Source organism: Penicillium atrosanguineum, assembly GCF_028827265.1.
Source record: "Penicillium atrosanguineum strain IBT 20685 chromosome Unknown utg000007l_segment0_segment0, whole genome shotgun sequence".
Lineage (NCBI taxonomy): Eukaryota > Fungi > Ascomycota > Eurotiomycetes > Eurotiales > Aspergillaceae > Penicillium > Penicillium atrosanguineum.
Window position 1 is genome coordinate 1,072,124 of NW_026623139.1, and position 22,890 is coordinate 1,095,013.

Sequence of the window (22,890 nt, forward strand, 5' to 3'; positions counted from 1 at the left end):
TTGGCGGAAGCACCATATAATGTGGGGAAAGGAGTATGATTAACTCCGAGCAACCTGCGGCAATAGGTGACATTTTCTTGGTACGGCCAAACGCTAACCTAGCTGACCCCGATAACGGCGCCCAGTGGGTGGCAGGTATAAGCGCGCTTCTATTGGCACATGGGAGGCTGGAGCGTAGGCGGGGTTTCATCACTTTTCAGTCTTCCTCGATGTTCTAGTCTACACTCTTGAAGACCGAAATAGGACCACATGTTCGTTTGGGGGGCCCCGGTTTCAGGTGGTTATCAGGCGTCTTCCATTGATCAGTGCTCAGAGATAAGGCGCCCATTATTCGCGCACTTTACTAATCAAACTTTACGGCCAACCGGAACAGCATTGCCGTCACAACTGTATAGACTTCGACTTGTTGGATACCATTTCCCAACTTGTTTACCGGAACCTGATTAAGATCTTTGTCACGTTCCAAAGACGCAAATGGATCTCCTAACTCTTTAACGATTGGAGCAGCCTCTTTGCGACCGTGGAACTAGGCTGACAGATCGAACTTAGACCGTTCCGCGGAACGTTTAGCCCAACTACTTCCATCTGCCCTGGTCGAAAAGTCGAGAACATCATCACATGTGCAGTAAACGCGCCGGGCCGCACACCTTCGGAATGCCATGGAAGTTGATAGATTTGGCTATGAATCACGGGTTGTTGGATATAGCTCCATTCAGAGAAACCCGATGCTACGCCTTGGAAGTGGAAGTGGGAGGTCACACGCGAGCAGCACTGAAACCCATCTGTGCCAAAAGAGGCATTCGGGCACGTGCTCCTTGGGGCACATGACCACAGGGCCACCGACCTAAGACCGTGATTCTTGCCACCCGGTATCCACACGGTTAGATTCTTGATGCACATGGCAATGTGGTCAATCTAGGGTATAGATTCTAGATTCCAATGAAACTTGACACTGCCCGGTCTGCAATATCCGCTGGCGTGAGAACATCGGAGTCAGTCATGTGGTCACCCTGCACTTTCTTTCTTCTTCTTCTTCTTCTTCTTCTTCTTCTTCTTCTAGTGCTCTAATCGATTCTTTTAACAAGCAGAAGACGAGTTTTCGATCCAAGATCTACACCAATGGCATTCACTTAGATATGTGAAAGGGTGGCGTGGGGGACTTGGCTCCGGGGGTGGATCCTGTGGATACCATGCATCTAGACGACACGAGATCCTTCGTAAAATAGAGTACGGGGAAATATTAACCGACCCGTGAAGCATAGACTTAATTGTGGAGTAATTTCTCGCCTTGAAGATAAATGGTAGCTAATAGCTCGGTTGAGCTCAATGGATGTCATTAGTGTGAGCCAAAAATTTCTAATCACCCATGCCATTTTCTACCCACATGCCACATTGAAGTCCAGGAGGACGCCTTATCAGCTTTGATGCGTATTCCCAAATGGACTGTCAGCGCAGCCACTGGGAAAAGTTCCATGAGCTTCTTTTCGGCTTCAAATGATCCTTTACTGTTCCTAGGATTCGGATCGCCCTCAAAGACTAGTGTGCAGCGACTCGGATCCTCGATAACTCTCGTCGACCGAACCGTCCTAGGAGAGGAGAACCAAAGGAAGGAATTGAGATTAAGCGATCACCTGTATCAATCATATGCAAAGTGTGTCGTATCGATACTCCAGGCTATCCCACCTCAGAGTATGTCATTATTGATATTTATATGAACACAAAGAACCAAGCGGGTGAAATGGCCATCTACTTCAAGCGAGAAACGCACGTAATCGAAGGTCTCGGCCCTGGCATCCTGCTCGGCGTAGAGTTCATAGTCCCAGAGATGATCGGCTACAACCCAAACGAATCCATTTTGAGTTCCTAGACACAATGAAGCAGTCACCCGGGTCAAACTTCGGGCAGCGAAGCATCCCCAACCGCGCGTGCACATCATAGGTGGTGTAAAGGGGTCGATTAACATTTGAAATATATTCACGAACAGTGGCCATTGAATAAGTCCCTGCTTACTTTGAGCAAAATTTTCCTTTGAGTATCTACTTCTAATTAGAAATTATTATTAAGTCCAAGCAAAATATATAAGCTTCAAGTGTTGCACATCTGGGCAATGAACAAAAGTGACGGAGAAACCGTCTGGAGTTCGTTTGAACATCTGAGCTTTTGCGAAATACCAAGTGCGATGCCATCTGCCAGGGTAGGCAACCAAGATGGATGGATAGATTACGATCATTTAAAGGCCTTAAAGACCTGGGAATTCTAGTTTGTAGACAGACGTAAAATTACTTTCCAATAGTAGTACACATTATAGTCACAAAGTTTGAACTTATGCTCAAGGGAAGTGTACTCCGTGAACATTATATTGTTAATGTCATTGACCAGATAAGAAAAAAATGGTAAATGGGTGGAAGACGAGACACCAAAAAATCCCAAAGTCTTCCAAAAAAAAAAAGTTCATACAAGAAAAAGCACCCTTCCATGGGCCAATATATGCACACAAACAGGTTGTGGAGGGGGTATTCACAAGGCTCCTGGAACGCTATCCATAGCTGCGTAAGAAATGCCCTGCTTAGACATTATCTGTCTAATTTACAGGTTCTTGCCAACGGTGGCAACAACAGCACCGACGGGGGTGCCGACGGTGGGGAGGCCGAGGCCAGAGACGAGGGAGACAACCTCGGGGGAGAGCTTGATGAGGAGGTCCTGGCCGTCGTCACCGGTGATGGTGAGGACGTTGGTGATGGGGATGGAGAGGTCGCTCAGGAGCTTGTTAACGCCCTGGCCGGCGGTGGTGAGGACGGAGCCGAGGGGAACACCGACGGTGGGGAGGCCGAGGCCGGAGACGAGAGCAGCGACGGAGGGGGACAGCTTGACGAGGAGCTCCTCACCGTTGGCACCGGTGACGCGGAGGGTAGAGCCGACGGAGGGGGCGATGTCCTGGACGATCTCACCGCGCTTCAGGGAGGTACCGACGGTAGCGATGACAGTGCCGATGGGAAGGCCAAGAGTGGGGAGACCGAGACCAGAAACGAGACCAGCGACCTCGGGGGAGAGGCCAACGAGGAGAGCACCGACATCAGCACCGAGGACAGTGACGAGGCCGTTAACGTAGGGACCAAGTCCAGTGACGAGACCACCAAGACCGGAGGCGGAGGCGACAATGCCACCGACGGGGGCACCGAGGGCACCGAGACCAAGGCCGGAGAGGAGGGCAGTAACCTCAGGGCTCAGTTCAATGAGCAGGGAGCCAACGTTAGGGCCGGTGATGACCAGGATGTTCTGGAGCTCAGGGCCGAGGTTCTGGAGGACGTGACCGTTCTGGATGATGGGAGTCTTGGAGGCCTTGCCGTTGGTGGCAGAGGAGTCCAGGTTCAGGAGCTTGGTGAGGTCACCGAGGCTGGAGACCTGGGGAAGCTCATCGAGCTTGAGCTCCTTGGTGACATCGCCCAGCTTGAGATCATCAGCAAGACCCTTGATGCTGGAAAGGCTGACGAGGTCGGTCAGGTCAGACAGACCAGCGGCAGGGGCGGGAGTCGGGGCGGCAAAGGCAGCAGTAGCCGCAGCGAAGAGGGCAAAGAAAGAGGCCTTCATTGTGTATTTTGTGTAAGGATATTATAAAAGAGTGACTGGAGTTGGATGATCCAAAAGAGTGACAATGATGGGAGAGGAAAGTTTAGGGCAGGAGCAGCCACAGCAGTATTTATACAAAGATTCCCGCGAGAAATCGATGACCAATTGTGGCTGCGGATCCCTGGTCCCCTATCGTGGAACATCGAGCCCTAGTCTATGTATAAAACTCGTTTTTGGCTGGTGGGACTATTACTCCATCATGTCAAACCCAATCCGTTGGATAGAGAATTCGGAATAGGGTCTGGTCCTCCCCGTGGACCATCTTCAGGGTCCTCTCATGTCGAAGCCATCTGTACATAGCCCCTGTTATGGTTCCATGTCGCTATCCCTGAACCTGTCCCATACCTTCAGTCAACAGCTCTACAAAACAAGATTTCAGTGAGCGATTGTATCATCACAAAAAAATAGTAAACCCTAATGAGAGTTCCAGAACAGGCAATTGATTTGGATTATTCCTCTTTGGATGGTCGATACGGAGATCACCGGAGAACCCGCGCACCCATACCACATGCCTCCAAATTGAGATCGACAGTTGTAACAGAAGAGTGGGTAGAGGTGGATGGAGGTGGATGACGGTGGATGAGGATAAAGGTGGATGAACGAGGCGGATGAAAGAAGATGGAGATCGACGTTCATCGTCATTCGATCGTACACCCTGGCTGGCTAGCGCAAGCTTATATGGGCCCAGTGGGCACCGAATACCTCCGGGCTAAGAGCAATAGCACCGTCGATCTGTTGCCCGCGCCAGAACTTTGGTACGAGCTCCGCCCATCCGGCAAGAGGTAAACAATCACAATTTTGAGAGAATTCTTAATCTCCTGAACATCAATGAATTCAGGACTAGGCAAGAAGTGTACTCTCCGTGCTTTTTCGATATCGAGATATCGAGTGCAAAACTTTTCATCTCTTTGTTATCCCGTCTCTGAAGACCCTCGGAGTAATCTCCGCGAAGAGTACGATCTACAGGACTAATTAACGCCTCTTGGAAGGCAAAATTCCCAAAAATGCCGAGAAGATTTACGGAGAAGGTTCAATGCGGAATGGAGAAAGTGCATTGCGGAAGGTGACGGCCAATGACAGGCGCCACGAACCTGACAACCCCACAAATTGGCGCTGACATGCTGAAGATCATCTGCTCAGGCAGGTTAGACCCTTAATGAAAACTAGGGTCTTCCTCTCCAATCAAATTTTAGATCGTATGCAACCCACTTTCCTTGCGCTCGTGGATAGGGGGTTAACCGGGTTAATCGGGGTCCATCGCGGCTGCTTGGCAGGGGAAGAGTCCCTCGTCCCCTTTTGGTGAAAGCCCAAGAATTCACGGCGGACGAACACGCCAGGTAGCGGCTATGGTGGCTAGCTTGAGCATGGGCAAGCCACTCGGTACTTTCAGATCGATCGCACCAAACATCGAAGCTTAGCTTAGCCACCTGCATCACTGATCATTTCAGCTCCAATTTCAGAGTTCGCCCCTTTCTGAATAGTGTCAACCGTTGACCATAACTGTGGGCTGCCTATTTGCAGTAGTCTACCGATTTTTAAGAAACATTTCATATCAACGTGGCAATGTGACACTTGTCATGCGTGGAACATTCTGCGTGCTTTAGGGGGCTCCATGGCCCCGATCATTACCCCGGGAAGAAGTCGGACTGAGCTCGTCCGCACTAAAACCAACATCCCCAAGTGGGCTATCCTAATCTCACGGTCCTTCTTCCAGAGAAACCCACAATCTGTGGAAATAATGGCTTAGTGCAGATAACTGAGATTGACTTTCGCGCTCAGCCGGCCTCTCTGTCCAACAGAGGCCTTCCGAATGCTCACGCCTGCCAGATCCGATCACCATAGACCCACTTATCCGCGCATTGCCACGGCCCGGATGTGCAATTATTTATCGAACTCGTTCTCTGGGTCAGGGACAAACCTATGCTTCCATGGTTCAAATCTCGTATAGTACTAGTACATGCTTTCGTGGGGCTGCTGAAATCAAAGTCTAAATTTTGGTCCCTGAACGATGCCATCGGATACATCCGGCACAAAGGCCACACCTTTCAATAAATCCAAAGCCAATATTTAATAGTTTACTTATGCTGCCTCTGTGCTGCACTGTCCAGAGCACGTTTAATGACAGGCAAAAGGATCATCGCCCTGCATTTGAAACGGTCCCCAATGCGGAGTGGTTGCTAAAGTTCTGGAGACCATTTCCTGGTTGATGTTCTGGAATACCGGCTTAGCATTCCTTTCCGGACAAGAACGAACTATCTCTAACTGATCCGTTCTAGCGGTGTCTCTATGGATCTAATTATTATTTCAAGTCCCAACAGATGGGTCAAGATGGGTCAAGATGGGTCTTCGTTTGTAGTGCTCCATCTTCACATGTTTGGATGATGATGATATCGGCACACAAAGCACGGAATACGCTATTCACTTGGCCCTGCAGGAACCCTCAAAAGACGCCTTCCATGCATAGCCTTCGGTGGCGCAAATTGAAATGGGTCCTTGGAAAAAGTCGATTAATTTTGGCCCGTGAAAGCGGGTCGATCAATTTGGGAAATCGGCATCGTGGCGTGAACGATTACCGTCTGCTCAGCTGGCCTAGCAATCGGACCCAGGTTCTATGTTTCAACCCTTATCTGTGTGTCTTTGGAGTAGGTACCGTAGGCTCCGATGAGGTAAATGGTAACCTGTAGGGTGGTAACTATACTAGTGCCGCGATCAGACCTCGGTTCTAATCGTCTTAATGTGCAATTGCAGTCCTAATGAGTGAATTGCGATATCAACGAGACGGCCTGAGCCGTGCCTTATCAGCCAGCCAGCCATCATGATTCAAAAAAGTCTGCGGTAGCGTTCTTTGCTCCCGTCTGTCGGATAGCAGCCTGCGTTCTCTCGGAGGACTGTCAGTATGAGGTCATAATCGACATGTCTCTACTCAGTAGTGGCTATATTGAGGCTAGAGCCGAAGACAAGAGTCTTGATTGAACCCTCCTGAAGGAAGAAATAAATCTATTTCGCCCCTGCTTTTGACCCCTGTTGGTGTGGGAGAGGTTGCTACATTCCACATTGGGATGTCAACATACGGAAAATTGAGAAAGGGGTTCAAGGTTTCCTGTCCCGGAATCTGAATCAATACTGACCTAGCTCAGACTCGTGCTGCCATGTCCTCGTCAGGTATGTTGTCTTTTCATCCTTCTAAGCCCCGTTCAGAGTAATTTCGCAACTTTGGATGCTGACCCCTTATTTTGTTGTAGTGGTTGTCAAATGTCCCTCGCGAAGATTTCGAAATCAGACTGCCTTTTGGATTCGAGCAATGAACACTATCCATGTACGGTTCCTCCACCCTGTATAATGGTGGAGTGCTCCGGGACTCCTTGGTTCCGTTCTATGCATGCATAATGCCAGAAGACACAATGGGTTCCATGGAGCTGGATCTAGAGAGGTTCAGGAATCAGTCATGGAAGATATAATACCCGAAGCCGTGGGCAAGAGATTGGCTTGCTGCTCTCAGTTCCTGCTTAGTTAATAGCACAGGGAAGCGATTGCCATCATCAACGACTGTGGTGTCTCTGCTCCGATCAATTCATTCGACATCTCGAAAAGTAAGGCATGACTTTTTGTGAACTGATCCCAGGCAGTTGAAACCTAGCTATTCCATCAATAACAAAGACTGACAAAAGCTGACCTTCCGATCGTTGTCACTGGGAATATAAACAGAAACGGAGCACAGATCCTGAATGCACGATATCCTCAAGCAACCAAGTCCAAGGGACGAAAGGCGAAAAAAAGACTTTCTCAAGTCAGCACAAACCCATTCATTTATCAAGGCTCTTAAAATTTCTTGTTGCATTTGCAGGAGTACCATTTATCGGAGGTAGCATGGCTTGCTGTGTGTTGAGCGTCCTGAGTCAGACAATCTGGGTCAAGGGGGTTTCACATGAGGTTGCTGAAAAGCGATCGGATCTTGAGCAGACACTACTTCGGTGTGTCTTTTGGAAGCCTACATGGGCATTTGCACAAATAAGTGATATGGTGATGAGGTGGTGGGCATAAGGCGTTTTTGGTTCCTCAGCATGTTAAAGCGATCACAAACAACATAACCTACATAAAGCAGCTTTCGGAGAAAAAACGAATTCAAATGTTGGCTGTGCTTTTAAATAAAACCCGTTTTTGACTAGGCAGAATTCAGAAACCCTTCTAGCTTATATTAATTGAAGAAATACTGTAAGACAGCATATAGGTTTTGTTCTCTTAGTATTTCTCGGCCTCGTTCAAGACAATTCGATGAAGGTCTTTCTCGATATTTTTTTGCTCCTTTCTAATCTACTATTTAGATACAGTAGTATTCGGAATCAGTTATACCATCTCACTCTTGCGACTTGGTTCCCGGAAAAAAAACCGGGCGGCCGTGAGTCCTGATAGATTAGACCTTGTAGGCTCCGCTTTTCAGTCCGCTTTCTAAATGAGTAGGTATTTTTCATAATTCCGTGGTTCGATAACAGAGGATGTGTTTTACACGAAGGTGCTATATACACGCTACCTGGGTGCACCCCTCCCTATTCCATAATATAAGCCATATTTCCTCTCCCACTCACTACCTATCTATCTTCGAAATCTCAGTATCCGAGATCACTTCAAGCGACATAGCTCCTAGAGTTCCTACTTCGAAACTTTATCTAATCCGTGATACAATAGAGTACCAGTCTTTTACTACGTCTCAGATAGCCAAAGAAGCTAAATATACTACGCTTACGGTTATCAATATTCAAAGAAACCTACGCCACTTTTGGAACTATTTATACTCCCTAAACTTAAACTGGCCAAAAGCGAACTATGATACCGCTAATAATAAAAGCTCTCTGCAAATACCTTTCTGTAAAGCTAGGTCTCTATCTTAAGAAGATAGCTATCTTCCTATAGGATAAGTTTCGAACTATAATTATAACCTCTAGTATTAGAAGAGCCCTTATAGTAATAGGTTGGTCGAAAAAGGCAGCGTAGTAACGCGTTAAAGAGCAGAACGCGGATTTGAGAGACTACTACCTATATATCCTATTAGAGTTTCAGTCGTATTATAGGATATAAGTTAATAAATTTAGTTACGATAAATAGGTCGGATTTAGGCGAACTAGTTAGGTATCTCTTGGCAGAGCTCCTCTGTAAGTCACTCAGTTCCACCGCGATTAGCGATATTAGATACTACCTATATATTCCTAAGATGAGATCGTCCTCTCGCGAGTATTCAGCGGCTTAATAGATACTATCGTATTTAAGGATTTTATAGCTTAGCTACTCTAGTATTGCGGAAGATAGCTAGAACGTAAATTAATTCTTATGATAGATAACGTATCATTTTATCACTCAGAGCGTCTCGCATAAATATACGCGGATGCTGGGGTGAAATTGGGTTATCTGCCGCCCTATTCGCCTGACCTTAACCCAATTGAAGAGTTTTTTACTGAGCTTAAAAGTTTTATCAAGCGTAATTGGAGTCGTTATGAGAGAGACCCCGGTTAAGGCTTTGATACATTCCCCGAATGGTGTATCAATGTGGTGGGTGCAAAAGAAGAGAGTGCCAAAGGCTATTTTCGCTATGCGGAATTAAAAATAGAAGTGTTAGGTGGTTGAGTCTTTGAGTCCCGATAGGCGGTAAATGTTGCAATATACAGCATGGATCGAAATCAGTTTCACCATTTCCTCACAGATTCTTTCTCGAACCCTCATTCGAAACACGCTATACCTATTATGTTTACTCTGGCCCTGAACCCATTTCTTGGCAGTATTTCAGTACGGTTGTAAAGCTTGAAAATAGCTTCTGTATCAGACTCATACAGTCTCCAGGGTTTTTAGAACGTTGATCATACAAATAAGCCAAACACACAGATACCTACTCGTTTAGAGACGTAGCAGGACTTCGAATACCCCATTCTGCCAACAACTTGCCCTCGAGTGACCACTACGAACAAGTGAGCTGAATAGAGACACTTTTAGTGGGTAATGTCTCTTTGCTTCTTATAACAAGCTTAGCCTTCTAATAACGGACTAGCATCTACTGAACTGACTTGTCGTGACTATGCTGTCTTTGGATCTATGTGAAGTATTACGGTAGGCTCGCATTCAGATAGCTTTTTAATGCTAATCTGTTGTTAAGTACGAGGCTTTATCGATTCACGGATTGTCGACACTATTGATGCTGTCCGGTCACGTGATTCAAACGTCAACTCATAGGGTCTCCGGGAGACTATTGCTTAGGCCTACAAGATACGGGAATACTATAGTTCGCATATGGCACGTACGGCACCATATTACATAGGCACAGGATTGATAGAAATTAGAACCGTTACTCCGTTCCGATCTCACACTCAAAGTTGTGCAATATGGCAGTATCTCATTGTGTTCGTCGTCACATTTCACACTTTCTTTCCTTCCTCTAATTCATCAATCCTCTTCATCCTCATCAGTCATAATTCGCAAAATATCACTTTCGTACTTTTGTTTAATTTCCTCAGCAACTACCTCAGATACCCTATATTATGAGAGAATGTCAGTTAAGCCATCAATATTATAATAGCGATATAGTAGGCAAAACCAGGGGCCATACTTACGTGAAGTGTATCACTGGAGGAAAGATCCGAGGGGCAGGCAAAAGTTTTCCACCTGAATTTTCAACTGTTCTGAGAAATTGTCAGTATTGATATTTTTGAAACCCCTCTATAGTACTTACTCGGGTATTTCTCTCGCAGCTTTTGATTCTTCTGGTTGGAGCTGCAACATAATACGTTTCTAATGAAACCAATGTCATGTTAGCCAAAAAAATCGGTTCAACTCAAAGTACTGGATGCATCTAAGTTTGAAATTGACTGACATTAGGCATGATTGCAAGGTAAGACGGTGACAAAGATGGATGAATGGATTTATTGATAGAGTGAATGAGACTCAGCGTAATAGTCGGTGCATTAGAGGTTATGGAAGAGACACGAAGGACTATAAATACCTGGCGGCGGATTCAATATGCTAATCTTCAAGTATTAACTTAAGACGATCGTGGATATTGTTTGGATCTGATTGGGATTAATGGCTCCACCTTCAGCAACGCCACATCTACGGTGTAGAACCACTAGGAACCGCGGTGTGCTGAACTTAAAAGCGCTACGCTAAGCTGGTCTATCCGGCTTCCTATTTTCCTCGCACTGTTGTCCAGGAGACCGTGTCCTCTACTATGGCTTCTAAAAGTTTTCTATTACTCACAGCTTGGTAGTATGTTTTAGCACTGTTAGAGCTTCTACCAACCCGGTAGTGTGCGTAGCTGGGCAGTAAAATATGTTACCACTATCGTACGCGCAACAAGCAAGACTAGGAACCTCTCGGTTCTAATCCGTTCAGGACAGTTAATTCTGACCAAGCCCCCATTACGTCACTTCCGAAGTTTAATGATGTCACAATTGTAGGCAGTTCAAAAATAACGCTGGGGTCTGATAAAGACTAGGGGTAGTCTCTGGCGGAGACCGGAGACATACCAAATAGTGACTTTTATGGCTAGCTGAACGGTGGGGATCATATGAGGCAAGCGAGATCATTCATTCGTACGTGAATACCGTGCAGCTGTCCAATTACTAGCATAAGCGCATACATTCGCGGCTCCGGTGTATCACATATCCCGTCTTACATATGTCGGAGCGATGCATACATTGCCCCACATTTTTCATCGCCCACGTCATTCTTTGGATTTATACCGATCTTTACCGCTCGATTTAATTCTATGTATATTTCTCCTCCCCGCTTCCTCCAGAAATTGTTTCCAATATGATGCTTTTACTTTCTCAATAGGTCGAGTTCATATCCGTGACTTTCGATGCAATATTTGGAATAGACTTCTCTGAGAAGATACTGCATCGGGTGTAAGCAATTATTGATAGCCAGGGATGAGACGCCCAGTATTATTCTAATGGCATGAGTGTTTAAACCTCGACTGTATTTTATATAATGAGGGGGGTGTGGGACTAGGGTGTTCAAACTCATGGAACAGGTAGTGAAAATTAGGTTATGAGAATCGACTGTACTTTTAGTCTTAAAGGGATTGTTCACGCTAGATATTAATACGGATTAGCATCATTTTGGGTACGGGCCAAGAAGCAAAGCTTGAGTGTCTAGGGGGTATAATAAACTGTTTTCGAATTTTACTGAGGCCCATACCCGAGATGACACTAGGCCATATAAGGCTACTATGAAAACAACACCTGCCTAGGCGTTAGCGTGGATCAATTATTGAGCCGGCCGTATTAAATGAGGGACACTGGTTGAGAGGCTTAGAAAATGTGTTTGGACTTCGTCGTCTAGTAATGGGAGAAGATCTCTGAAGTTGAACATCTCAAGTTGAGATTTGTTTTGTACGCACCATTCCACAGTGTAAAAACCGACGCACCTTGAATAGAAAGGAATCAAATCGGAATGAATGTCGTCATAGAGCTGCACATTCGTATGGTGATAGGATCCACTTTAATTTACCAGAGTTTGATGGCTCAGCTTGATTGGCATCGGTATTGGCGGGCGTCGGTATTAACTGGGTTGCACAATGATCGTGTGTGGCTCGAGTAAGTGCTACCTGAAGTAAGTTTATTCGCTGTTGGCGCGATATATTCATTTCCTGCAAGTAGCTCTCTACCCATGCGACAGAGAATATGAAACTGATCTCGTGAAATTAAATTGGCGGCTTCTCAACACTAGCACTCACCTAATTTTTATTAAGAGTTTTGTCCTTTCGAGATCAAATGTACGGTCATGATATGTAGGTCTGTTACGGCCCTCTAATGCATACTTCTTCAGAGTGACGAATTCATGCATGAACATTCACTGTCCATGTGTGCACTCGCTCCCCGCTACTATCCTCCTCTCAACAGGATCTGTTGGCTTGATTCCCATCTATAAAGAAAACCCTCAATCCGATATTTATTTTTGCCTTTTACATTTTTGGAGTTTACCAGACTGAGCTTTCGAAAACCCCTACACAGAAAACCAGACTAGCAATAACGGTAAAGCCCAAATTGAGAATGTCGGCGCCAGCAAGATTTTGCAAGGGACTCCCTCTCCTTATACAGCAGGCAAAGTACATCAACAAAATGTCAGGAGCTTTGTCCGAGAGGCAAACAGATAAATGGGCACAGGTAAGAGACAATAATTCTCAAGATACCTCGACGCTTGAAAGCTGGATGTCACGAATCAGGATTTGATTGTGGCGCTCAAAGGGTTCAATCTTCTCGCCGGGTCTTCCACGCCGATGATGGCTCGGGACCCTCGAATGAACCCCGATGGTATCTTGGATGAGGGTTCTATTGCCGCAGCTGCTTTGACACAGGTGAGTCTCTCTTCCAACTATATTAGGGTCGCTTTTGAGATAGCTAATTATCGCTGACGAGTTACGGAGTTTAGTTCACCACTGTTCATCAATCATTGCTTGACAACGTACTTGGCAAAAGCAAACTAAGATACGATGGTACCATAGCAGTGCAAACGGGGGGGGGGGGGCGAATAATTTGCTGTCGGATAATTCGCTGGCAATGGACATGTTGGCTTTTCAGCCTGAGGTGGACCTTGTCAACTCACCCGAAGAAGCAGCCAAGGCTGAGGTCGATTATGCTACGGTACGTATAGCCATTGCAAAGGGCTCTGTCGGCAGATCGCTAAAATGAATGAACGGGTTTAGTTAACAGATTTGGTCAATTCTTTTGCCTGTACTATTCACGCCAAGGTGAAGGAGAATTGGATGGGAAAATGGAGCCAAAGTTTTAAATCAGCCCTCAAAGAGACTGCGGCTATCATTGATGTACGGTTTGAACCTTGAATGGAAACTTGGAGTGCCTAAGCTAATACGATCTCAACCAGAATTCTCGAATTATATCTTCAAAAAGCCACTCCTGATGGTATTGCTGGCGATGCTACTACTCAGCAGCGAAAGGAGATGTTCGCCGTTGTGGGCGGGGAACAATAGCTGGTGGGTAATCACAGGGGGCAGTTGTTACGACCCCTGCAGTCGCCTACTGTTTGAGAGACTGCAGCTTTATGTAGGTGTTGTTTTCATAGTAACCTCATAGTCGTTACGGGCACGGGCCGAGAAACAAAGCGTGTGTCCAAGGGGTAATCTGTTTTCGAATTCTACTGTTACAAGCATTACGTGCACCGAGAGGTATCTGTAAATTCTTCCAAGATCTCTGAAATGCCCATATGCATATGGCGTTGCATCAAGCGGATGTTTCAATTTTGGAACGGTCATGCTGTAGCGATCGATCTCGCGGTTGACGTCAGTTACAAACCATGAGACGAAATGAATTACTGACCATGAAGCTCTTAGGAGTCAAAGGGACTTTCGATGTCATATTCATCGTTTATGTTCATTTCTACTCGCTATGTATATCCCGAGGCGTTCAATCTTGCAATGTTCCCTGAATTTCAAGATTGCTCAAGCCCCGAATGTCAAGTCTTGCAAATATGGTTCTTGATTAGTCTCGTTGTTTTGATCAGCCCGGTTACTTTCAGCCCCAATGCGATCTTCACTCATACTTCAAGAGCGAACAAAGTGCGGAGGGTCCAAATCCCAAGGGCATGGCCTCGTGACCATCTACGATTCAAAAAGACACCACAAAATCAAAAAGCAAGCTTCATCCACAGTACGTACATTGATTAATGATGTAAGACATGTAGGAGTGGTGATACAAGTTGAGTGTGTCGTGTATGCCTCCTAGAGTACATCGAGTGCTATTCTCCAAGATGCCAATGTTACATGAAGGGGAGTAGAAACAAATACCAAATACTCAAAAAATAAAAAATAAACAATACTAATTGAGCCATCGAATACAAATTTAACCCAGGTGATAACCGGGGTACCCATTACCGGCCAGCGGCAATCCGGATAAGGGGGCCTGCGTATATGCCCCTTGGGTTGTTACATAGCTCATCGAGCTGTCCACCAACATCTTCCCCAATGGCGCCGATAGTCTCTCAAACTCCTCGAGCGGAGCCCTTAGATCCCATTTCCTCGCGCAGACTTTCAACAGATCTCGAATGTAGTCAATGCAGCGGATTGCACGAGGCCGGGTGTTGAGGCGGTCTTCTTCGTGCAGTTTGGGGGGATCCGGGGTGCCGGCTGGGACAGGAGGGGGAGAAGGGACCGTGGGGCTTAGGAGCATGTCGAAGTTGTCGGAGAGAATCTCGACAAATTTATGGCCGACTTGATGCACGCGCTGGATGTCGAAAAAGGTAAGGAATGGGAGAAGACTTGGATTCGCCAGCACTTGGTGAATCTGGCTGATGTAGTCCATGCACCGGTCGAACAGGAGCGCTTTGTTGTAGTCGTCGAGGATGGGGTATCTGTGGGAGGGAGAGAGGAGGATGATAATGGTATAAATGAGCTCAAGGCGGTAGAGAAGGGAGAAGTGGTTGGGGGTGCTCTTGGGACATTCGTTGTACCATTGTTGACTTTGTGAGCAGAGTGTCCATATTGAGACCAGTGATTGCGTTGATACCTCACGGCTACTGTAGTACATATCTTGGTATCCACTGGAAAGGATTTGTCGTATCTTAACGATGTGAAGGGCGGGGGCTGGGCTTCGTAGGAAGATGTGATTGTGTTCACCAGGCGAGACCCCCGTGCCGGCCGATGGCATAGCAACGTTGACGGAAGCATCAGAAAAGGAGAAGGTTCTCTGTAAGGCAGTGCTCATTCCTCTGGGGTGTTGTTAGCAAGTGATCTAAATTTAATCGGAGCAAATAGTGAACATACCTATCTAAGGAGTAGAGGCAGTGGAACACACGCCGGCGAAGGTCGAGGCGATCCATATTGGATAGAACCTCTGCAGGAGGGTCCTGGTGCAGACCGAGATCCACCGCGACTCTGACAGCCATTCCGACGAGATGCCAACTGCGAAAGCGGCCCGGGTCTATCAGGGCATATTGTGCAAGCAGCAAGATCGCCTGGATGCACGTGATAGACCCCGGGCGTAGGACATCTTCGGCAAATGCCAGAGCTTCTGAAACCAAAGCCCAAGCCCGTTTGTGAGCCTTATCATTGTTCTGAGATGAGACTGAGGCGGAGGCGATGGCAAGCACCATACGCAACATCCAATGGTCAAAGGGTTTGGCAAAACGTCCCCCTGACTGATAAACGGCATCTACCGAGGTCCAAAAGCTCGTTTCCACAAAGAAGGGTAGTTGGACAAAAACGTTGTCAAAGTAGATCTGCAGTAACGGGGTTGCTTCGTGCCGGGCAGGCAGCGCTTTGGGTGTGCGCTGGGGGGGATATCCCACCGTCGCGACTGATAAGAGGAGATTGGCAAAAGTAGTCTTGGACGTGATACCGTGAAAGTCTCGCGACGTGGCGTTGACTGATAGGAAACCAAAATCTCCCACGAGGTCATCGATATCGGACACTTCTCGACGATGTGCGGTGCTCAAGGGGCCCTCCGAACCGGTGGACGTGATAGACATCTCGCGCGCGACGCCATTCCCTTCGGCGGAGAGGGAGGTTTGACGAACTCGGAGTTGAGAGATCTTCTTTTCGAGCTTCTCACAGTAGCCCTCGAGGGATGCTACATAGCTGCGTTCTTTTCCTTTGGCGAACTCATCGCTAGCCCCGGAGCAGGTACTGGCCTTTCCGACCTTCTCGCAGGCGGAACAAGCGGGGAGCTTACCGTCGCACTTGATCTTCGCGGTACGACATCGCGAGCAGGCGGCGACGGGACGGCTCACCTTGAGCAGCGGAGAGTCCAAAAAGGTGGTGGCCGTGGAAGGCATGCTAACAGCTCTTCATGATCCAGCTCCTATTTTCTGAGAGGGGGGGGGGGGGAAGCCACCAAGTCAGTGTCTGGATAAAATGGGGGTCTTTTTCCCACCCTTGCCAAAACCCCACCGGGTCGCGTCACCACATTCTTTTTTACTCACATGAGATCAACACGGCAAACTATTAGGCTATTTCGTAGGAACCGTTAGAAAGCCACACCTGCAGTCGCCGTTGGACCTTTTGCGCCGCGGACAAATCCACCTAACCCGGTTAAGAAAAAGACGTTGGAGCGAGAGAGAGAGTCAAACCCCACCTAGGGGAAAAAAAGAGAGGGAAAAGAACTTTTGTCCTCCACGCTCCGAACGTTGGACTTTTGGAATCTGAAATTGGAAATTGGAAATCTGACTCTGACTCGACTCGGACTTGACTCGTGGAGCCGCACAGACGATCTTGGTGCTAGCCCGTTCCCCCTTTCGGAGCCGATGGTCTCCTACTCTTCTTAGGCCGTGAAGTCGCCTTCAGCTGCTATCGACCGTGGGTTCTCGACACCCTACAAATAAGGATCCTCCTTGTACGCCTACGTCTCCACTGCCAGCGGAGACCTGCCGTCGCTCCGTCGCACCCAAACTCTTTCCCCGTCGATCCAGATCGGGACCGAGGCTGGGCCCCTCACGCCCACTTCCGATTTTCCATTTCCTGTCCTGGACGCGGTCACTTGAATACCCGTCTTTTGTGATAGGACCCTGCTCCGGATTTCCCCCTTGCACCTTATTTCCCAACCTTTGGGTCTTTGCCCCTCCCTCAGAGTTCACGAAAAGATCATGTCGATATTGAGAGGGCCTTGGTGGACTTGATCGTGTCCTGGTCGGTGTAACACGCATGTGATCTGTTCTTTCCTCTCACTATCAACCATGAGTCAAAGTGCCCAACCCGGCGTGGGGCTGCCATCACCAGAGGGCTCACTGGAGCCGCCTGACGGTCGTATCGCGCACACCCTCACAGCCTGTACGAGATGCCGACAGGTATGATGCAATATCCTATATCCCCGGATTCCAGTTTCCATTTTGCAAGTCTCCCGAACCTAATTGCGGCTCGGGACTGCGGCTTGTTCGGGACTCCACTGACTGACTTGGCCTTCGTAGCGCAAATCCAGATGCGACCCCGGAATCCCTCGATGTGCGCCCTGCGAACGAAGCAATGCCAAGTGCGTCTATTACGACTCCACCCGTGACACCACCATCCCAAGGACGTATATTGTATCGCTGCGGGAAAAGGCCCGCGCCCTCGAGAAAGAACTCGCACGGGCCGAGAAGGATATCCAGCATGCCGCCGACGCGGAGTTGATGGTGCGGGGCGCTGGACGCATCCGCTTCAACCAGCATGACGAGCCTCGATACCTGGGACCTTCGAGCGGTATTGCCATGACCCGTCTGGTCATGGAGATCGCCAAGCAGAACACCGAGTCGAAGAGTATCAAGGACGTCGTTCCCGAGTTGACGGCCCAGGAAATCAAGGCAGCCTTTGCGCAGGAGGACTCGAAACCGACATCCAAGGTGTATCCTATGATCAGCTCGCTTGCCGCGGACGAGCTCCCTCAGGATAGAAGCGTGATTTACAGGCTGATCGATCTTTATATATTAAAAGGTACAAGTCTTCGTTGAACACTTCTGGCGGTGGTGACTGACCTTTCTTCTCCACCTGCAGCACAGAGACTTCTTCCAACATTACACGAACCAAGCTTCCGAATGGAAGTCGAGGAAGTGCTCAACGGTTCTACAGATCCCTGCTATAACTTCCAAATACGTATGGTTCTTGCCGTCAGCATGCAGAAGACCAGCCCGGACTACGCTGGCTTAGCGGATAGCTACTACCTGGCCGCCTTGCCATACCTAGAGCCGGTTCTAAAGCAAATGGATTTGAGGGCACTACAGTGTCTAGTCCTAATCGCGCAATATTCCATGTTGACTCCTACTCGAACGGCTGCCTACTGGGTCGTGGGGACCGCTGTCAAACTTTGCCAAGACCTGGGGTTAACAGAAGAGGCCACCATCACCAAGTCTCCGTGTGGCCAACCTCTGAACCCACTGGAGATTGACATGCGTCGGAGAATGTTCTGGATCGTGATATCCATGGAGTTTGGACTTTCCCATAGCCTGGGTCGTCCCAGTTGCTACAGCATCGCGCACGACAATGTCGACGTCAAATTTTTCGAACTGGTTGATGATCGCTATATCACCGCCGAAGGCATCACCCCAGGAGCAAAACCCGTCCTCTCCAAATGCATCTCTGTTCACTTTCTCAAAATGCGCCTGTTGCAATTGGAGTGTCGACGAGTGCTCTATTTGAATCGACGTGAAACCCCCGTCGATGATCAGGATCCGTGGTTCACCCAAATGCTGGCAAAGATGGACCACTGGATGGACTCCTGCCCTAGGAATGATGATGGCAGTGGCCTGAATGTGAAATGGTATGTATGGGTAGCCCCCCATCTGTGATGACTTCTGACGGACTCTTTTTCTCTACAGGTTCGAAGGTAGACGAAATACTATTGTATGTCTCATATATCGACCATCACCTCAGATACCCGAGCCGTCTATCAATGCGGCAAAGACCTGCTACGACGCGGCTGTTTTTAACATCGACATGCACAAAGAGCAAACAATCACAGGCTCTGTCGATTTAACATGGATCTTCACCCAGTCCCTCTTCATGGTTCTAAACACTGTTCTCTGGACCCTATCTTATCCTGAAATCCGCAAAGAGCATCCTATTGAGGAGGTCCAGGGTTACTTGGATACGGCTCTCGAGGTGATAGTCTACGCGGCTGAACGATGGCCTGGTGTCCAATCTGCATTGCTCCTTTACAAGCGTCTTGTCGTGGCGTGTCTAAAGGCATATCAAACCGAAGAATCATTCGTCGTACATTCGCCATCCAATCACCCGACTCCGACTTCTTCTCAAGATGTCATGACTCCCCCACCAATGTCCAGCCCTTCCAGCACCACGACTGCCTCGTACTACTCACAAGGCTATCGATTCAATGGTATGCCTTCGACTGACGAAAGCCCTTCAGTCGGTACTCTCTCACGGGGCCATTCCGCGGACCCTACCGTTCCGTTCCCGCAAGTGGTTCAAGAACCCACACCTCCGGTCTATGCACCAGACCCAGTCAAGCCGACACCAGTTGCCCCTGCAGCCCCAACATATGACCTTCAACCACCACCTGCGGCGCCAGAAATTGGATCTCAGTTCACCTCTCAAGACTTTGGGATACCCAACCACCTTTTCTCTGACATCCTCATCGACCCCACTACTCCCTACAACGCAATGCCCTCAGGAATTGCTGGTGTTCAAGGATGGGACCCTCACTTCTCTCTTGCCTCCACCACAGCTGGTCATCTGGCTTATATCGACGCCGCGGTCGACCCAATGCAATGGACGACATCCATCTCAGACCAGTACTCTCAGTACTTCGCCACACCCTTCCCATCCGAGTCTTGGCGTGAGCGCACGCTCAGCCAACAGGAGCAGATTGAATTGATGGCATCGTTGGAACAAAACATTCCGGACGTTTCTGCTCAGCTGGTGCGCGAGTCTCATGCCTTCTACCAGTCATGAGTGACATGAAAGGGGCTTGTTTCCTTATATGAGACCGATGCCCGATGGGCTTCAACCACACAAGTTATTAGCGCATGTCGATCGAGAGAAAACGTTTTATTCAGGCTGTCTACTTGTACCGACCTATATTTTATTTAAGAGTTCAAATCATAGGGGTGAACCCCCCAGCTTTATCATAACCTTGGAAGGAAACTTGCTTTCGTCTTTAGGAATGACCATTAGAGGTATAAAACAGTATGTAGTGTACGAGATCGGCGTAATTGGTTACTGTAGCCAATGATTGAACCCCTGAGGTCGCCGAATGATTATCTTCAAAGCCATTGAGACAAACAAGTGACGAGAATTTGAAATATTGAAATATTCCTAAACGATGAATGAAAAGGCCTGGACCGCCTCGACATTTACCCGCAACTTCTTTCATGCGCCGAGCTGAGACTGAGTCCCGCGTCACGTGCCCGGCCCGTTTTCCCTCCATCTCAGCGCCGTCTTCGACAGCATCTTGACCATCCACCCCCCTCCTTCGCCCATCCCATCAGCCACGCCAATCCCGAACACCCGCGAGGATTTATTCGGCACCCTGGAATGCATATGATCTAGGCTGGCCGTGGAACGACCTGCTCGCCCGTCTGAGCGACCGTCGACTGTCGACTGGGATCCCCCTCTCCAACGGCCAGTGCTCGTGTCAAACTTTGCGATTCGGACTCTCATTCGTGAAAGCAAGTTTTTTGGTTAGAAAAACTTGAAAACCGTCTGGAACTACGTCCTCCGCAGGGTTCTCATGTCTGATCGCACTCTTTCAGCTTTTCCAGCAGGTCCTCCTTCACCCTCATCTCCTGCTGCCGGACTTCTCAAAGAGAACCGACAGCTTTTCGTTTCCTCGGATCACATCCCTCAGACTCCGACATCGCCTCCGTTGATGTCGGTCAGCGACCAGAGTCATGTCTCAAACATCACATCCTCCCATACTTCACCGAACCAGGCGACAACCCAACAACCCAACACATCCTCACCTCCCTCATCTACGCCGATGTCAACACAGGTCTCTCAGCAACCGACTTTGAGCATGACGAATTCGTTTCCTACTCCCGCCAGTAGTGTGAACGCTGCGTCGACGGAGGACGCAGATCACAAATCTTTCAGTCCAGGAATGCAGGAGCCAACAAGGAACACCGAGGGGCTATCCAATCAACAATCTGCAGATCACAGACGAAGCGACCACGACCGGCAGCCTTTAGAGACCGGGGCAGAGGCTGAAATACGCGATTTTGCCACCGGGCAGGGCCAGCAGACGACGGACGGAGACGCCATGGATTTGGATACAGAACTAGTTCCTGACCTCAAGAATCAGAATCTCGGTTTAGATTCTCTTCAGAAGGATTTTACTTCGGCTTTCCATATTTGCAAAAGCTGTAAGAGTTCCCCGAGTTTGTCCACGGTTGCCGCGGTAGCAGCTGTATGATTATCTACCCTGGGAACCAAAGTTTTATTAACACGTGCTCTTTGTGCTTTACAGCGCCCATTGCGACCGGACCGGATCCGTCGCTGGATCTCATTTCCCTCTATGGGCTAGGCTCGGCTGCACAGTCGGTAGCACGAATTGACCCGGTCACGGGAGAGAAGATCAATCGGTTGAGAAAGTCCTACGAAGGAAAGCTGAAGGGCTTGGGCCTGGCGGGACGGAATAAGCCCATGAAGCAGGAGCCGGGAGCACCTGGCAGTCTGCGGCATCTTACTATGTGGCCCGAGGAGGAATGGCAAAACCAGAAGGTCTTCGGGAAGCAAATCAAGGTCGCAGATATCGATTCTGCTTTGCAGGGCATGCAGAGTCGTGCCATGCAATTGGAACCGGGTGTGGTTCCAAACAACGACTTTTGGGAGGACGTGCTTGGTCATGAGAAACCTGCCAAGAACCCAGGCTCCGGAGAGACCAGCAGAAAACCAGCTCCTATTTCAGGAGGTCGATCTTCCATGCAGGCGAACTCAACCCCAATGGCGACACAAGAAGATCGCGCACGGCCCACTCGTGGCCGTAAGCGCCATTATGATGACAACAGCTTTGTTGGTTATGGCGAAGGCTTTGCCGATGATGATGATGACCCCGGATTCTACTCGAACGGCGAGGGAACTGGGAAAAAGAAACGAAAGAAGGTATGAGATATGGCCTACCTTCAAAGTCAGGACCGTCATCTAATTCGCAAATCAACAGGACCATGTCTCAAAAGTCTCCACCCCCATGTCGGAACGAGGTGGCAGCTATGGAGTGGGCATGTTCGGAATCGGCGCCCGATGAGACGCCTTCAAAGCAGTTCTCTGTCTTTGTTTTTCTCTCACGCGGCTATTGAGTCGCTGCTTGTTTTGCGGTGGGGATAGCATCCCACTGGCTGGACCTTTCTGATGCATCTTCCATGTTCATTTCTTCAGGGTCCGAAATCACAAAGGCTGCCGACACCACTGTTTACTGTGGTCCCAGTCTTCCGGCCTTGCTCCACTTGGTTGAGTGAGAATGCCTAGAAGAAGGGAAGAAAAAAAAAAAAAAAAAAGAGCTCCGCTCAGAGTGGGTGATGGAATGGATCTGTGGAGTGATCTGGCGTGCGTTTCAAGGCTTTACATTCTCCACGGAGACTACTCGGAGATCGCAACTGCCGACAGCCAATACCCAGGTATGGTCTGTCGGGTCTTGCTGTGGTACCTGATGAACTTGCCTGAAACGCCCAACGCCTCTTAACACCCACGTTATAAAATCCCGCCTTTGCTTTTCACTTTTCATTTCTCGTACATGTTGCATCACGGTGCTGGATATACCCGGCTTCATCTATCGGACGGCGTTCAGGAGGGATGGGAAATAGTATTCCAACGAGAATACGATCTGATTGTGCTTTTCTGCAGTC

The 22,890-nt window shown here is 48.5% G+C and overlaps 5 protein-coding genes across 5 annotated transcripts; 3 read left to right on the forward strand and 2 right to left on the reverse strand.

Annotated features, from left to right (window-relative positions):
* Positions 1 to 2,586: 2,586 nt before the first annotated feature.
* On the reverse strand, positions 2,587 to 3,588 carry N7443_008607 (Riboflavin synthase-like beta-barrel; the record flags this gene model as incomplete). The annotated part of the gene is made up of 1 exon (XM_056888663.1): positions 2,587 to 3,588. One exon carries the CDS (start codon positions 3,586 to 3,588, stop codon positions 2,587 to 2,589), a length of 1,002 nt encoding a protein of 333 aa, XP_056737965.1.
* A 9,143-nt stretch (positions 3,589 to 12,731) lies between these two features.
* Positions 12,732 to 13,600, forward strand: N7443_008608 (uncharacterized protein; the record flags this gene model as incomplete). Its single annotated transcript, XM_056888664.1, has 5 exons — positions 12,732 to 12,776; positions 12,836 to 12,967; positions 13,191 to 13,253; positions 13,316 to 13,440; positions 13,495 to 13,600. 5 exons carry the CDS (start codon positions 12,732 to 12,734, stop codon positions 13,598 to 13,600), a joined length of 471 nt encoding a protein of 156 aa, XP_056737966.1.
* Positions 13,601 to 14,468: 868 nt separating this feature from the next.
* Positions 14,469 to 16,398, reverse strand: N7443_008609 (Zn(II)2Cys6 transcription factor; the record flags this gene model as incomplete). Its single annotated transcript, XM_056888665.1, has 2 exons — positions 14,469 to 15,333; positions 15,389 to 16,398. 2 exons carry the CDS (start codon positions 16,396 to 16,398, stop codon positions 14,469 to 14,471), a joined length of 1,875 nt encoding a protein of 624 aa, XP_056737967.1.
* An 897-nt stretch (positions 16,399 to 17,295) lies between these two features.
* On the forward strand, positions 17,296 to 20,002 carry N7443_008610 (uncharacterized protein; the record flags this gene model as incomplete). The annotated part of the gene is made up of 4 exons (XM_056888666.1): positions 17,296 to 17,406; positions 17,527 to 18,028; positions 18,089 to 18,851; positions 18,910 to 20,002. 4 exons carry the CDS (start codon positions 17,296 to 17,298, stop codon positions 20,000 to 20,002), a joined length of 2,469 nt encoding a protein of 822 aa, XP_056737968.1.
* A 778-nt stretch (positions 20,003 to 20,780) lies between these two features.
* Positions 20,781 to 22,292, forward strand: N7443_008611 (uncharacterized protein; the record flags this gene model as incomplete). Its single annotated transcript, XM_056888667.1, has 3 exons — positions 20,781 to 21,411; positions 21,516 to 22,150; positions 22,209 to 22,292. The coding sequence occupies 3 exons, from the start codon at positions 20,781 to 20,783 to the stop codon at positions 22,290 to 22,292; spliced, it is 1,350 nt and encodes a 449-aa protein (XP_056737969.1).
* Positions 22,293 to 22,890: the final 598 nt, after the last annotated feature.